At 34.5% G+C, this 18458-nt stretch overlaps 1 protein-coding gene across 1 annotated transcript in view; it reads right to left on the bottom strand.

Moving 5' to 3' along the window:
• Nucleotides 1-15556: 15556 nt before the first annotated feature.
• The window catches only part of LOC138695158 (UDP-glucosyltransferase 2-like), a 38734-nt gene continuing 35832 nt past the window's right edge, over nucleotides 15557-18458 (bottom strand). Inside the window, exon 5 of the mRNA XM_069819615.1 lies at nucleotides 15557-16943. Within this exon, the coding sequence (XP_069675716.1) occupies nucleotides 16604-16943 (340 nt within the window). The 3' untranslated portion in view covers nucleotides 15557-16603. The remainder of the gene's footprint in view (nucleotides 16944-18458) is intronic.

Genomic DNA, 18458 nt, shown 5'->3' with positions numbered 1-18458 from the left:
TTGTGGAGGACAACATCTCAGTTCGGTTTTTTTTTCTTCAGGGTTCTCCCGTTTCCCCATATTAAGCACCTACATTATTCCGTTATTATTTCTCCATCCCGTCGACATTCCATAGCATTCCCCGATTGTCGGCTAGCGACGCACGGAGGAGGCTGGCCTAGGGACGAGTGGGGTTGCCTGCTCGAAACCTGGATACACAGCTCACCTTAGTGTAGTCAGCCGGTGTGGGTTTTGAAATGCGCCTAGCTTTGGGTTAGCGAAATAAATCGTAAAAGGTCGCAGTGCTGTGTTGTATTAGCCCCTCTCGAAAATTAATTTCTTTTTCATTCAGGCAATTTATTTTGATTTTTCATTACATCATAACAACCAGTCTGACCAGTGTAATATGTAGCTAGTCGACGATATATACAATGGAGGGGGAAAGGAACTGGCCTCCCTATCCCATTATCTCCTGGTCTAGTTGCCTCATAATTGGTGTCTTCTTGGTGTCACTTGTGATGTTCAGATCTGTCTTCGGACAGTTGACTAAACAACATAATCATTTTCCCTGAAATGTTTGAGAAGAGTTTACATATATATATATATATATATATATATATATATATAATGCAAATCTAGTCTTTCAGGTAAGGCTCCCTGTAAAGCAGATTTGAATAATTTCAAGGGAAAAATTGTTCCGGGGCCGGGTATCGATCCCGGGACCTCTGGTTGAACGTACCAGCGCTCTTTCCAACTGAGCTACCCGAGAACTCCACTCGACACCGTCCCAACTTGTCCCTCTATATCCACACAACTCGCGTGGGCTGACGAAATGCCAGAGACCCACATCGAGTGCACACATTCTCTGTGTGGCTTTGGAAATGTGGTGAGATTATTCAAATCTGCTTTACAGGAAGCCTTACCTGAAAGACTAGATTTGCATAATATATACGTCACTGTGTACGTTAACAGAAAACCACCATTCCAAGCCACACAGAGAATGTGTGCACTCGATGTGGGTCTCTGGCGTTTCGTCAGCCCACGCGAATTGTGTGGATATAGAGGGAAAAGTTGGGACGGTGTCGGGTGGAGTTCCCGGGTAGCTCAGTTGGAAAGAGCGCTGGTACGTTCAACCAGAGGTCCCGGGATCGATACCTGGCCCCGGAACAAAAGTTTTCCCTTGAAATTATTCATATATATATATATATATATATATATATATATATATATAATATATATATATATATATATATATATTGCACAATCAAGCTCTTTTTGCGTACTTACCGTCATTATTGCATGCCATGTTACTTGAAGATACAACACGTTCAAAGGTTACTACGGAAACGCTGGAAATAACAGTAAATTCTCTACAAACTTAACATATAGTCACTTGTAAATCAGTAAAGAAGAAGAACTATGAAAAAACATTAAAGTTGAACGTGAAGTTCGAACAAATTATTAAATGTTATGAGATGAAGACTGTCATTCAATTTCGTATATTGCAATAACTTTTATTTATATGAAGAATGTATACTTGTAAAATATATTCGTATCAAACAAATAAAACAAAAGAATATAAAAACACTGTCATGTAGAAAATTACACATTGCCATTAACAAAATTACATACGTAAAGTTCTAAATTAATCTATACTAATAATAAATCTGTAGCCAAAATTTTTCTGGTAATTTTCGATTTTCTAAAAATAATTGGTGTTGACATGTATAATTAACTATCCTGAAACCGAAAATCGCTTTATTTTTTAATTTTTATTTGTATGTCTGTCTGTATGCTTGTTACCTTTTCACGCGATAATGGCTGAACCGATTTCGATGAAAATTGGAATATAAATTAAGTTCGTTGTAACTTAGATTTCAGGCTATATGGCATTCAAAATGCATTATTTAAAAGGGGGGTTATAAGAGGGCCTGAATTAAATAAATCGAAATATCTCGCTTATTATTGATTTTTGTGAAACATGTTACATAACAAACGTTTCTTTAAAAATGATTTCCGATAAGTTTTATTCTTTGAAAAAGTTTGATAGGAGTGATATTTAATGAGATAAACGAGTTTTAAAATTAAAATAACTGCCATCTAAGGCGGTGTATTGAAATAAAAATCAAATGAGTTCGTCTATAAGGGGCCTTGGACACAACAATCGAAAGCTATGAAACATAGCCTACAGACAGTGTTTCTGTGTTTGTATGAAGTAATATAGGAAGCTAAATTAACCGATTTGTATAATTAATTATTATTTCATCATTGGAAAGTGTTGTTTCTCTGGATGGACATAATACTATAATGTTGTTATAGTAACTTCGGTGTGAATTGAGGACAGGTAAGATTAAAATAGCTTCTTATGCACAGAAAACATGATAGGTTATTCTGTATATTCATTTCCTGTATTTCTTAAAATAATGTTTATGAACATATTCATTTTTATCTCAGAGAATTAACGAACAACAAGAGTGTATTGATTTAGTATGCAGTAATAGTACGTTAGCTTAGCAATCCATTATTTTATAACTCAAATTTTAACTGTGCTCAATTGAATCGTGTTAAAATACATAAAATATATATGCAATAAATGCAATGCAAAAAAATTGGGTAATGAGCCAAGCAGATTATGTTGATCTGTTGTAAAAGCTGTTCCTCCTGAGATTCAAGAACTCCCAAAACAAATTAAAAACATTCTAATTCGAGTACATCCGTTATCAACACACTTTTTACATAATATAATATAATATAAACATAATAATAAATCTGTAGCCAAAATTTTTCTGTTAATTTTCGCTTTTCCAAAAATAATTTATAATAACAATTAATAACATGTTAAAGGAATGGTCATTGCACCAAATGAGTGGTCTCTGGATCAAAATGATCGCATTTTAATATTTTAAATACAATTTAAATTAAGTATCATATTAAACGATATATCCTTCTATCAAACACGAATGTTCCCTGGATCAAATGTCCTATTTTAATTATGTAATTACTTTATATTTATTTCTAACGGTTGCAGCGGAGCGCACGGGTACGGCTAGTACATAATAAAGAAAATAAAGATATAAATTATGATTTTGCAAAAAAAATAGTATGCAAAACAGGGCGTTAAGTGCATAACAGAGTATCGGGAATTTAAAAAACTCAACGCAAGCACCTCGTTTTGTAAAACTTTCCCTCGCCTCTGTTATAGGGCACTTACCAACCTAGTTTGTGGTATCTGTAGGACCAAAAATTAAACTTTACGTAGATTCTTCACCCATCACTACATATTACTGTGGAATCTCGGCCACCTAGTCACTCAATTGACTGCGCTCCTTGTATAATGACAGCTGACTTAATATATGTCACTAGGGGGGGATGTTGATGACCTAAAAGTCTAATTAAAATGATAATTAAAATGCCCTTAAACTAATGGAAAAATGATATAAAATTAAAAGAAAATGGCATTTAAATATTATTCACCGTACTCGCACCACAACTTCTTAAAAATTAGTCACCTTGTTTCAATGACTGCCCTGCAAATCTCGGAGAGAGGAGACAACTTCCTGGAATTTGGTTACGATAAAGGAAAAGAGCATGCACGAAAATGAAGGTTTTAAGGGAAAACTATAGATTTTAATGAGTGTTTACAATGTGTTTCAATCAGGGGTGGTCCATATCAGTGCCTTCATACTCCGACTCCTCCTCCTTACGTGCCTCGCTTTTGTTACCAGATCTTCCAGATGAGGGAGTGTGAATGACAAAACAAATTGCGGGCGCAGTGTCCATTCTTGCGATCTTTGTGTTAAAATAATGTCTACTACAGTAGAGGACATGGTGAAAGTTTTCCCCATTCCAAACATACATTCTAAAGACACCCTCGTACCGACAAAAGAGCAGTAGCGGTTAAAGTCCTCACTTAAACTAAGCTGCTGTCAAGTATTTTATATTACTTCGTTGTTTGAAGTAAAGACTTCAGTGGAATGAGGGATGGCCTTTATAGTCTGTTTCAAAGTATATAACTTAAGTTCCACTGTTATTTATTTATTTAGTAGGTAATGACTACTGACCTATTTGGTTAGAAAATGATTTAAGAGACCTATCGGTAAAGAAGAAACTAAAATGCATTCGAAATGAGCTAAAAGTTCTTCAAAGTATTAAAAATAATAAAAAAATGCCGAAAAAATATAAAAATGACCTATTAGTTCAAAAACTTCAATAAATGCAAAAAATACGATATAAGAAATTACTTTTTTTACGTTGATATTAACATAGATTTCTACATTAATAGGCATGATCCTAATGTGAAAAACAAGAAGACGACTTTTCATCAACATCCGCCCTCTTTATGTCACCATATATGTCGAACTTGCAGTCAGGCCACAAAAGGAAAAACACTAGAGGAGAGGCATTCGATCCGGTGCTGTGGATTGACCTTCGGCGTAGCTCAGTGATTAGAGTACTTAATAATTATGACCAGGGAACGGATTTATATGGACTAAAAATATATGAAATATGTAAATATATATGTAGTTATTTTTACCAAAATATGGAATTAAATATGGATTTTTACCAAAATATGGAATTAAATATGGACTTAAAATTATAAAAAAATGACTATGTACGTTAAATATTGGTACATTTTAATCAAACTAAACAAAAAATATAATGGACGTACCTTATCTTCCAATGTAGTTTCAACAAAACACAATTTTTATTGTCTGTTACCATAACAATAGGTTACAAACATTTCTTTCAAGTGCTGAAAAGTGAATCTTCTTCTATTGTCTCTGAGGATAGATTTATACTGACTAAAAGAGCGTTCGACGTCACAAGAAGTAACTGGTACATAATTCAATTTCACAATGTCTGCTGGGGATAAGTCCAAGTTAATCTTCACTGTTGATTCACCACTCATCACAGCAACAACCTTTTGTAGTTCTTCATATCCAGGGTTTTTTGAAAGTACAGTGTCCACCTTAGCTCTTACTGCATCTGCAACTTTACCTCTACCACGATTCAGTTGTTCCACAGTACTATTTATAATTTCAAAACTTTCAGATAGTGAAAGGTGCCTATTTTGGAGACTTTTGAGCGTTTTTATGATGCATGAAAATGTATGCTGAATGTGAGCTAAGTCATTCTTCACACTTATGTCACAGGTAACTGTTTTCGCAGTATCAATTGAGACTGCATCTTCAGAGTCCAATGCAAGGAGAACATTGTTAATAGAGTCTATATGTTCGGCATAATATTCAACTGCTTCTAGCCATGTACCCCATCTAGTTAAAATTGGCTTTGGTGGCAATGGAATTTCAGGGTACATTTCTTTCAACACGTTAACTCTACTGGGAGCTTTGAGAAATACTTTTTTCACTGATGAAATCAACAAATCTACTTTAGGGAAATTGTCTCTGACCACTTCTGCCACACGATGAAATGCATGCGCCACACAAGTAAAATGAGTCAATTTAGGATATACAACAGATAATGCTTGTCCAGCTTTGACCATATAAGGGGCAGCATCGCTAATAAAGAATAACACATTATCGTACATAATACCCTTTGGCCACAGGATACCCATAGCTTCGTTGAACAGTTTAACTATAGTTTTGTTATTGCACTTTTCTAGAACATCACAATGTAAAAGAATTCGTTCAGAATATTGTTCACTTAACAAACCGATAACTACATTACCAACAAGTCTACCTTCTTTGTCGGGAGTCTCATCAATGGAAACCCAAATTGAACTATCTTTAATTTCATCTCTTATCTTCTGTATTGTCTCATCGTAGATGGATGGAGCATACGTCTTCCTAAGTGTTGACTCATCCGGGATTGTATGTTGAGTATATTTTTCAAGGAATTCCCTGAAGACCTTATTCTTTAGTTTGTAGAGAGGAATATCAGCAGAGATGAGAGAACGGCACAGGTCGATGTTAAACTCAGATCTTACATTCGATGTTGTTGGTTGTGTTAAAAACAATTGTCTCTGCTTGGAATTTAGTTGTTTGTTGGCCTGATGTTTACTAGTTGTAATGTGTTGTTGCACCAGGAACTTTTGTGTAGATGATACTGCACACTGACACAAATTACAAAATAATATTTTATTGTCAGTTGATAAACCATCTTCTTTAAATTCTGAAATGTAACTTGTTAGTTTTGATTTTAAATTGACTGAATGACGTACTTTTGGCATATTTACCGTCTTTATAGTATGATTTACAAAACTGAACCTATGTGTACTCTGACTGGCATTTAACTGTTGAGCTGCACAACTGAAGTCTGTTAAAAATTTTAAATTAAATTAATACAGTTTTGTAACCTACTTTCCCATTGTTGATAGGACTGCTAATTTTCAAATAACTCTGATGTTAAAGGGATTACTGAACATGTGTTTAAATCTCTATTGTTGAAATGTATTTTTAAAAGTTAATGGAATTTTGTTTTGTTTTATTGTTAAACCTAATATAATATGGACTGTTTTATATGAAATATGGAAAATATATGGAAATTAACGAAAATATGTACTAAACTCTAAAATATGGAAAAATATGGAAAATAAAAGTAGGATTTTTCAACCCTACACATTGTGAAACATAAAGATAATGCAAAATATAAATTATATTAGCTTTATAAGTAAATATGTATTTACATATAAATCCTTTCCCTGCTTATGACCAAGGACCCAGGTTCTATCCCTGAAGATGGGACGAATTTTTTTTCCTCCAATAAATCATTGCTCCTTGTGAGAGTTAAAAAACCGATAATGTTTGTTTTTGTATTCCGTTCAGTCCAAAATAGCTGCATCCACATTCACAGTATTTTACCCGTCTCCTTCTGACAGTTAAATCTCCGCTAATATGGCCTACATTTTTGTGTTCTGTTCACTCCAAAATAACTATGCTAACATTCTTAGTTCTTCACCAGTTTCCTCACAGTTGAAACTCCTCTAGTGTACATTTTTGTGTTGTGTTCACTCCAAAATAACTATGCTAACATTCTCAGTTCTTCACCAGTTTCCTCACAGTTAAAAAACCTCTGATGTTCATTTTTGTGTTCTGTTCACTCCAAAATAACTATGCTAACATTCTTAGTTCTTCAACAGTTTCCTCACAGTTGAAAATCCTCTAGTGTTCATTTTTGTGTTCTGTTCACTCCAAAATAATTATGCTCACATTCTCAGTTCTTCGCCATTTTCCTCACAGATAAAACTCCTCTAGTGTACATTTTTGTGTTGTGTTCACTCCAAAATAACTATGCTAACATTCTCAGTTCTTCACCAGTTTCCTCACAGTTAAAAAACCTCTGATGTTCATTTTTGTGTTCTGTTCACTCCAAAATAACTATGCTAACATTCTTAGTTCTTCACCAGTTTCCTCACAGTTAAAAAACCTCTGGTGCTCATTTTTGTGTTCTGTTCACTCCAAAGTAACTATGCTAACATTCTTAGTTCTTCACCAGTTTCCTCACAGTTGAAACTCCTCTAGTGTTCATTTTTGTGTTCTATACACTCCAAAATAACTATGCTAACATTCTTAGTTCTTCACCAGTTTCCTCACAGTTAAAAAACCTCTGGTGTTCATTTTTGTGTTCTGTTCACTCCAAAATAACTATGCTAACATTCTTAGTTCTTCACCTGTTTCCTCACAGTTAAAAAACCTCTGGTGTTCATTTTTGTGTTCTGTTCACTCCAAAATAACTATGCTAACATTCTTAGTTCTTCACCAGTTTCCTCAGAGTTGAAACTCCTCTGGTGTTCATTTTTGTGTTCTGTTCACTCCAAAATAACTATGCTAACATTCTCAGTTCTTCACTTTTTCCCTCACAGTTGAAACTCCTCTAGTGTTCATTTTTATGTTCCGTTCACTCCAAAATAACTATGCTAACATTCTCAGTTCTTCACCAGTTTCCTCACACTTAAAACTCCTCTAGTGTTCATTTTTGTGTTCTATTGACTCCAAAATAATTACATCAACATTCAGTTCTTGACCCGTCTTCTTATGACAATTAAAAGTTCACCGACCAGACCAACAACCGCTGAATGAAGCAAGAAACTAGATCTATAGCAGATAGACTAACCAATCATTAACCATGCATCAATAAATATGTCGAACAACGAAACGACAAATCGATATCCTAACGACAAGCCGAGGCGTGAGTTAGATTGCCGCGTGTGTTTTTCAAGGGTTTTCCCATCTTTAAAGCGATTGTCAGGTAATCATATTGCGAATCTTTGGTCTCATCTCGTCAAATATTATCTCGCTACCATCAATTAAATCTACATTAATTATCCCAGTAGTTGATACAGCGTCGTTAATAACCTGTTAAAAATAAAATGTGTTGACATGAAGATGTCCCACAGACCCACGGTAGTGCTACTTATAAAATGGATGACTATTTTATGAAATTAACAAGTCATGACCAACCTACAATATAAGTGACATACTAATCAATTAACGAGTCGGAAATTTAACTATGCATTTTTGTTTCATTATTGTAGCTGTATTTAATGCAATCACAATCAATCAATGCATAAATGAAGCATTAACTTTTCAAAATCCGGTACAACTCAGTTTTGGTTCATAAATTACAATATGAAAATGATCGAAATCTGATCTCAGTTGTTGCAAGACTTCAGTCTTGCATTATTTCGGAGTTTTTAAGAGTAGCTATTATTATTATTATTATTATTATTATTATTATTATTATTATTATTATTATTATTATTATTATCATTATTATTATTATTTTGTGAAATTTATTTATACACGCTTTAACATCTGTAGTCATATCGCGTGTTTATCTTCTGTTGATATATAAGTAGGCCGTTTTAACTTTAGTTGAGTTCTTCTTTCTATTGTGTGTTGTAGGTGGCTTGTGTTCATGTAACCGATTACAGTTTATTTTATTAATGTTGATGATATTGATGATTGAGGCGGTGATGAATCATGACTAGAGACAGTCAAAATTCTTGAATAAAAAGGGCTAAAATTCTTGGTTGAAAAGGATAGAAATTGTTGAGTGAAAACAAAAATTTCTTGAGTAAACCTGAAATTTTCACCCTGTTTTATTAAATTATTATCTTGCTTAAGAGAATTGAGAATTATAATTTTATATATTAAAAGTTTTGCGTTGAGAACAATTCTAAGATACTTAACATTATTTAACATTCAAAGTTGTACGCAGACAACAGTTCTAAGCTTTTCATTGTAAGGTTTTTTCTTCTATTTGTTAGCACACACGAGAACTGTGAAAAAAATTTCACAGTCAACATTAGAAACTGGAACCCATATAGCTTGGAGTGCTCCGTCCACAAAATCACGACAGCAAACCTTCTCGCACTGAAAGTCCAGGACTATTTTTAACTATGTCCTTCAGTTCACTATGCATTGTACTGCTACATTAGGTGATAGATTCTTTAAGGTTGGCACCTGATCAGAGAGATGTTTCAAACTGCTTTCAGTTGCATCAAACCGTTTACGAACCATTTCAACTCAAATCATCTAGCGCCAGCATTCCAAACTTGTGCATTTTTCAAACGTAACTTCTAAAATTTCCAAATTTAGATAATGTGTTTATTAATTCGTGAAAAATTGCGTCTTTTCGCGAATAACGACAGAAAATATGCTAAATTCACGAGTCATAGGGTTTTTGCGATTTTTTGCGAGTGTTTCGTGAGTTGAAACGTGTACATATGTCATTTTTTGTGTGAACCATGTTTTAAACTATGTTTAATTAGTTTTTAGGTTTTTCTCGATTTCTTGAGTCACGAATTTTGAGCATCTCTAATCATTACATGTAAATCTGTGAATTTCATTTCAACAACAATTAATGTAAATCCAGAACGAAGTCCATTCACGATAATCCCTTTTCCAGACATTTTATTTTTCTTATATTAAGAATTTTTTTTACCTATATCGGTTTAGTGTTTCAGTCTATTGATAGATTTTTATTATTTTCTTTAACGTATAACTTTCTCCCGCCAGAATTAAAACTGACAAACCCTCGTACTACCACTGTTTGACTATTGCGACGTAATATTTACAGACTTGACAACTGACCTTTCGAACAAGCTGCAGCGTGTGCACAATAGCCTATTTGTGTCAGATTCATCAGCAATGCTCACAAATTTTGTCCACATTATACCCTCGTTCAAATCGTTATCCTGGCTGCAACTTAGTAACCGTAGAACACTTCATTCTCTGTCTCTTCTGTTTCGAGTTCTCCACACATCTACTCCAAATTATCTTCGTTCCCGGTTTAACTACTTATCCAACAATCACAATCTAAACACCAGGTCACAGGAGAGCCAAATCCTAGCAATTTCTGCCCACAGAACATCCCACTATTTATCCTCTTTTACTGTCTCAGTCCCCTGTAAATGGAATTCTCTACCTCATAAGATAAGGGGCTGGAAGACAATAACCACTTTCAAGAAAAGGCTAAACGATTTCTTACGGGCGCAGTCAAATTGCAGTTATAATTGTGATCGAGTTTAATAATTTAATTTAATTTAGGTATGACGATCATTATTTACTTACTTACTTACTTACAAATGGCTTTTAAGAAACCCGAAGGTTCATTGCCGCCCTCACATAAGCCCGCCAGCGGTCCCTATCCTGTGCAAGATTAATCCAGTCTCTATCATCATACCCCACCTCCCTCAAATCCATTTTAATATTATCCTCCCATCTACGTCTCGGCCTCCCTAAAGGTCTTTTTCCCTCCGGTCTCCCAACTAACACTCCATATGCATTTCTGGATTCGCCCATACGTGCTACATGCCCTGCCCATCTCAAACGTCTGGATTTAATGTTCCTAATTATGTCAGGTGAAGAATACAATGCGTGCAGTTCTGTGTTGTGTAACTTTCTCCATTCTCCTGTAACTTCATCCCGCTTAGCCGCAATATTTTCCTAAGCACCTTATTCTCAAACACCCTGAACCTATGTTCCTCTCTCAGAGTGAGAGTCCAAGTTTCACAACCATATAGAAGGACCGGTAATATAACTGTTTTATAAATTCTAACTTTCGGATTTTTGGACAGCAGACTGGATGATAAGAGCTTCTCAACCGAATAATAACACGCATTTCCCATATTTATTCTGCGTTTAATTTCCTCCCGAGTGTCATTTATGTTTGTTACTGTTGCTCCAAGATATTTGAATCATTATTATTATTATTATTATTATTATTATTATTATTATTATTATTATTATTATTATTATTATTATTATTATTATGTAATTATTTTATTGGTGCTGTGAAGATGAAAAGAATTGTCATTGTATTATATTAATTATGTATTATATTGTCTTGTATTGTACTATTGTATTGCTTTGAATTGTATTGTATTAATTATGTTATATTCAAGACATTGTAGTAATTTTCTATCATGCTGGTTGAGTGGAAGAGAAGGCCGAATGGCCTTAACTCTGCCAGTTAAAATAAACCATTATTATTATTATTATTATTATTATTATTATTATTATTATTATTATTATTATAACTGAATTATTTAAACTCATACTTAATAATCCACTACATTTTTAATTGTGGTATTGTTGAAGTATTTCCTTTCATTGAAGCAGCTTGCCAGAGGACGTTCCTCCACACTGTGCACATTTATTACAGTTGCAGTTACATAATATTCAAAAGAAGGCAATAAATCGTACATAATTGCATTTCTTTACCCAAGCGCCAAGTGAATTATGTTATCTGGAGTTATTTTAGGATGTAATATACTGTATATTGTGTAATACACTGCTGGTATTTCACGACAAGTTTTCCAGACACGTATTTCGTGCAGATGCAGTAATTAGTGTCATGAAATGACTATACTCTAATATTGCACTTAAAATGTACAGATACGGAATTAAAATTGGAGTGAGTCTTGAAGGGAGTCCACCTGTAAGTAGGCAAACATTTTAGCACGACTGTCCACAAATAGCATATATACAGGGGTTCTTGTTCACCGCGCATGTGCATTGTGTTGTAAGCGAAACTTACTCAATAAGGGAACTCCAAATTTTATTTCGCATCTGTACACCCTTACAAATATTTTTAGAGTTTTTTCCATCTTATAGCGTCAGAGTTGTTGCTGTTTCACTTACATGTATTGAAAAAATCAAACTTGTGAGGACTTTCCAAATATCCATTTTCATCTACTTCAGCAGATGCTCATAGATAAAATTTATTCAACGTTAAAAACTATTTTCAGACGAAACCCTTCTGTATGGAGACGATTGTACTACTTTAAACATAAAAATATGTAGGAACAGTTGAAAAATGTTTCAATGAGTTATATTGGTGTGATATTCCTCAGCTATGTTTCGTTGAATTTAAAATCTTGACATTTTTAGTGTTATTTGTATTCTTCAAATATTTCACTGAAATTAATGATTTTGTTCTGTAATTTTTTTCAGTAACCGAAAGGAGGAGTTGATAGTCCGCAAAGAGCAACCTATTTGAAGGTATGTTTCCAGGGAATTATCTTACCACTACTCCTTCTAGATATGTTTTTCAAAACCAGGTGCTTCGACTCATTACACATCTTACACCGAGTGGCCTTCACAGTGAAGTTCCATGATGAGATAATTTTTCAACCATTGAAGAATTACTTATTTGACGACTTGCTAGGAAATTGTATGTGGTGTCCACACCTGTAGAGTAAAGGGTAGCGCATCTGGCCGCGAAACCAGATGGCCCGGGTTCGAATCCCAGTCGGGAAAAGTTACCTGCTTGAGATTTCTTCCGGTTTTTTTTTTCAACCTGATATGAGCAAATGCTGGGTAACTATCGGTGGTGGACCCCGGACTCATTTCTCCGGCATTATCACCTTCATCTCATTCAGATGCTAAATAAACTAAGATGCTGATAAAGCGTCGTAAAATAACTACTAAAATTTGTATGTGGCACCTCGTACTAACCAGTGGCGTAGCGTCAATGTAAGCTAAAAAGCTCAGCTTCCCTAGTTAATAATTTCATAACAAACCTGCAGTTTATGAACAAAATTATTTATTACTTTTAATACAATTTATATTTACGCGTTAAATATTGTGATGCGGCAGCTCAGGATGATTTGTGATGCAGCAGTAAACAAGAAGCCTGCACGCACCAGCTTCCAATCCCCTCATTCTTCTGTGTAATCCTACCCCCAGATTTTCCATCTCTTTCTAACAAAACTACCCTGGTCGCAAGACTCGCAAGAAGCTAGCTTTAACATTGAAAATAATTTAGTTTCCGAGTTATCCCTTCCGTGAGTTGTGTTTAGTTGAAGTGACTTGAATTTTTAGGACAATTCCATTATCAAGACTGACTTATGAACAAAAGTGTAATTTAAAAACAAACGACAAACTCCCTTGCTGTCAATGAAGGACACAACCAAGACAGACGCATACTTACGTAATTACTAATACTGTATTTATTGACCGTTAATATTGTGATTTCTCTAAATATGACAGAGAGTGAGCTAGTGTTAAATTATAAGTATCCATGTCTATTTGTTAGAGATATGTGTAAACCATGAAATCATATTTTACTACGTACCATTTGAGGTGATGCCTGATTGGTATTACTTACGAGGTTCCAACCAATCTTCGACTGCTAACTTGAAATTGACTACTATTTGCTTTAAGACTATATTTTTCCAATATGTACATGGAAGAGAATTTGAGTTAGCTTCCCCTGCTCAAAATTTCATGCTACGCCACTGGTGCTAACTCCAACCTCCTGACAGCTGGCGGCAGCCAATAGGTTTACTTACGTCAGTTAGGTTTTCACTAGGGATAGGATTTCCATGAGTTGTCATATTTTTTCCCCGCCTCTTTTTACAACAAAGATCTATCTTTCTGAACACAGTAACAGGGTTTTAATTGGTAGTATAAAGGTATATTTCCCTATTTCAACATCGTATTGTTAAAAAAATAAATAAAAACAAATGTTTGATCATATTACAATAATCAGTAGATGCATAAGCAACATCAGTCCATAAATGTTACAGGAGAGACATAAAATAATTTTTCTCCTGAACTGTGAATGTATGGGTTTCTTCAATTGGTGCATTATTAACCTTCCACATCATTATTTTATAAAATTCAGGATGACACCTTTCATTCCCATTTTTCTGCTACTTTTTTAATTTTGTGAACTGGTACTATTGAAAGATAGGATTTTTAAAGATAAAAATTATATTGTTTAATCAGTTGTCCGTAGACAAGTCTGAACCTAAATTCATATTATCAATAGAGTGACCATACGTCCGGATTTAACACAGAAAGGTTACTTTTTATTAGCTTTCTCCATGTTTGTATCAAATTGCACTTTAATGAGAAATTAAATTATTTGATAAGGTTGTATTAATAACATAAAACTGTTTTTTTAAGAAATAACATGATGTACAAATCTATTGCTTCAAAGTATGATTGCAAAAATGATTAAGAATTATGAAATATGGTTTATTTAACGACGCTCGCAACTGCCGAGGTTATATAAGCGTCGCCGGTGTGCCAGAATTTTGTCCCGCAAGAGTTCTTTTACATGCCAGTAAATCTACTGACATGAGCCTGTTGCATTTATGCACACTTAAATGCCAACGACCTGGCCGGGATCGAACTCGCAACCTCGAGCACAAAAGGCTAGTGCTATACCAACTACGCTACCCAGGACGATAAAATGATTAGATGTGCGCGGTGATCAACATAATAGTGCAATTTTGCTGTCTAAATAATTTCTCCTCTCCTTGAAGCGTCATGTTTTCTCATCACATAAAATAATATTAACTGACAGAGGGTATAAAATTGGACTCATGTTGTTTCTGCAACCATCGATAGAATTCTTTTGCCAGTTCTCAAAGTATTGTTCACATGTTTTGTGTCCGTAATAGCAAGTTGGATAGTTTGTTAAATTCGTCTAGTCTGCAGTGTTGCCTACTGTGCCGGAATTACACTCCACATAGCTGAGTTTTGCTCTTAGTTATATTTCTTCTTTATAGTTGACAGCAATGCTAAACTAGTTAGCTATTTGCTGAAATTAGTAATATGTATTTTCATATCTCATTCTAGAATTTTGAAGAAAGAGTAGATACGGTTACGATGATAAGCAAGTACACAATGTCGCCAACATGTGCACGTGACGTTTACCTGTTCCGTCCATTCCAGGAGAAATTTGGTTTCATTCTCGCTCCCTTCCACCCTCGTTTTCAACCTTACCGAGAAGTGGCGCCACTGTTAGCTAAAAGATTAGGTAGGGCTGATGAAGAAATATATACTTGTCAATTAGGCACATTGTCAGTGATGAGATTAGAGGCAGATCAGTGAGAACAGCCCCATGGATAGTCAGAAGGTTAGGTACAGTTTGTTGAAGGGATGGATTAGTGATAAATAACTTCACGGGCAAAGGCTAAATGATTCAAGGTTTAATAAGGAGATGATAATGATGATGATGATAATAATAATAATAATAATAATAATAATAATAATAATAATAATAGTAATAACGATAATAATAGTGTATTGTGTCGAAGTTAAGGCCATCATATCTTGTATTCCAATTAGCCAGAAACAAAAGAAGCTGATACAATTTTCAATACCGGTGGTAGTACAATTTAATAACCACAGACTAATATTTAAAGAACATCAAAAAATTATATAATCATACAAGCACAAGTTGAGTAAAATACATTAATGCAAACATACCAAATAATAATTACAAAATAATATAAGGCTTAGAAGTTACATTCAATGAATATGCAAGTGGCAAGTGAACCAATATTACCAATTACAAGAATTACGTAAAATATAACTATACAATACTGAGGAAAATTAGATAGGCCTATACACACATACACACAAAGAAGAATTAAAAATCAATAAGGAACAAAGAAAATCTTTTCTGGAAATATGAGTAAAATCGATTTAGTGGCAAGTAGTTAATGCCAAAAAGACACAATTGAAAGTAGGGTTCATTATCACTCCATTATTGTTTCACAAAATTGATTTCGTCGATTTCAACGATATTCCCTGAATCGCGCCACATTTATTCTTCATATCTCTATGATAAATAGTTATATGAGGGGTTCACAACCAGAGTGGACCAAGTCCATCTGGAATAGTTCTGAGATATTAAGTCTTAAAGTTCCTGGCTCACGCTTAGCAACCTTCACCTTCCATAGGAAATGCTGCCCTCTGTGGAGTAACAAGTGACTTACGGACATTGTTTGTTATGGCAATGAATAAATCTAAGTTTTGTTCATCCGAGATTGTATTCATCCACAAACTGATCACAGGTAGACTTGGTACACTCTGGTTGTGAGCCCCTGATATTATAGTAATATATTTTAAGACGTGTATTTTCTTTCAGTGCATTTAAAAACCGGATAAACGTAGTAGTTGGCCACTGCAGCCAATACTCAAGTAATGTAGTTACGAATTTTACTATCGATATAATTTATCACTATGTTGGTATAGCTCGGTACGATCCGGTGTACTAGCGGCGAGCTGTACGATAATTTTGGACTGGTAATTGAATAACTGAATCAAGTCAATAACAGTTGAAACCGATAATGAAGAAAGTTTTCTGAAAAATGTGATAGTTAGCGGTGTAGATAGGCGAAGAAATGTGTTCCATTCCATTACTTTGATGGGTGTGTGTTTTTCCTAGCTTTTTCAAAGAAGGGCTTAGGGAACGAACGGTTCTTGACTGCAGCATGTGATAAAATACCGGTCACCAGTTTTAGCATTATTTTAAAACTGTAGAATATCATAAATCCCACAATTATTGCAAAGCCAATAATCACGAGTATGACGTCCAGTAGCAGATATTGGTACCAAGTCAGATCTAGTGCTGCAGATCGCAGATGTGGCGCTCCACGATGTCTGATGACGTACTCTGTCCAGTAGATGGCAGTGTCCAGCGCCGATTGCGGACGATCTCTGAACAGCTGTGACAGACGCTTGGCGTTTCTGTGGTAACTGAAACAAGCAGTCCATAGAACATATAAAAAAGTTTTATGTACTTATCTTTCTTCAGGAATATTGTATAGCTATTAAAAAGAAAAAAAAATGGCCGCATTCGTGAACATCGAATACTTTCTAAGCCCACTTCGATAACGATGTTAAATGATGCATTCGCTTAAATAAGCAGCTTCGGAACTGAGATATTTAAGCAGGAGTAATTCACATTTGCGTCTCGTAGAACAGCGGGAGTTTGTTCGTTTAATGATTCGAAGGTTGTGAGTTCGTGCCTTGTTCAAGTTATCATTTTATTTTGTTATCGTTCGATAGTGATATGAATAATATTTCCAGTTATAATTTAAATTCTGTTATAGTTCTTTAGAGTTATAAATAATATTCAAGTTATCATTTTACTTTGTTATCGTTCGATAGCTATATATATATATAATAATTCAGTTATCATTTATATTCTGTTATCGTCCTTTAGCGTTATAAATAACATTGAAGTTATCATTTTACTTTGTTATCGTTCGGTACCTATATAAATAATAGTCAAGATATCATTTTACTTTGTCGTCGTTCGATAGCTATATAAATAATATTCCAGTTGTCATTTATATTCTGTTATCGTTCTTTAGCGTTATAAATAATATTCAAGTTATCATTTATACTCTGTTATCGTACTTTAGCGTTATATACACAGTGATTATAAAGTTGCGCGACATAGGACATCCCCGTTATTGGTGTAAGTACAAAAACATTGTTTCAAATAAATGTTTTAGATATTGGTACGTGTAGTACAGTTGCAAAATTTAAAGAAATCATACTAGCCATTTTTGAAAAAATTCCAACAAACATGTTCGCGTTTCAAGTAAAGTACAGTTTGGTTAGAGGAAACGCATCCATAACTTAGTTGTGACATCTCTGGAGAGTACGAATCTTATATTAGAAATGTGGTTTGGGTCGCGCGCCGTTATTAATAAATTGTGTTTTCTTTTGTGTTGAGAATCACAATGGCAAACTGAAATATTTTGGCCCATTAGAAACATTAAAGGATTCACACTCTCTTCAAAGTTTATCTTCAGAGTGCAGTGTACACTTCAGTGCACATCTTGGATGGACTCACACTCACTTTGAGGATCATCTTCACTGATGTTTGCTGAGTTCCACATCTACGCAAGCGTGCATGGGTTCATTCAGTTAACTATCCTGCCCTCTGTTTACAAGCTATTGAAACGAAACTAGAATCAAAATAGATTTTAAAACGGAAAATCGAATTAGACATTCTCCTGGAAAAGGACCTATAGACCTATGGGCCCATTTTCCGGCTACCGCCTCAATTGTCATGACGTTCTCTTTTTTCCATCCGTTTAGAATACTCAGGCCGGAACAACCAATTGAGGCCAGCGTCAATGGCCCTTAGAATTAAAAATATTTGACTCTGAGCGTGTGAGTGGCTAATACTATGATTTATGAATAAACTGTATTCCTTTAGTTGTTTGGAATGAACAGAATCGAGCTCTGCTTGAAATT

The sequence above is a fragment of the Periplaneta americana genome, chromosome 2 (genome assembly GCF_040183065.1).
Source record: "Periplaneta americana isolate PAMFEO1 chromosome 2, P.americana_PAMFEO1_priV1, whole genome shotgun sequence".
Taxonomy (NCBI): domain Eukaryota; kingdom Metazoa; phylum Arthropoda; class Insecta; order Blattodea; family Blattidae; genus Periplaneta; species Periplaneta americana.
Note: the sequence above shows the minus strand (reverse complement) of the source record. Positions and strands in the feature narration are given on the sequence as shown.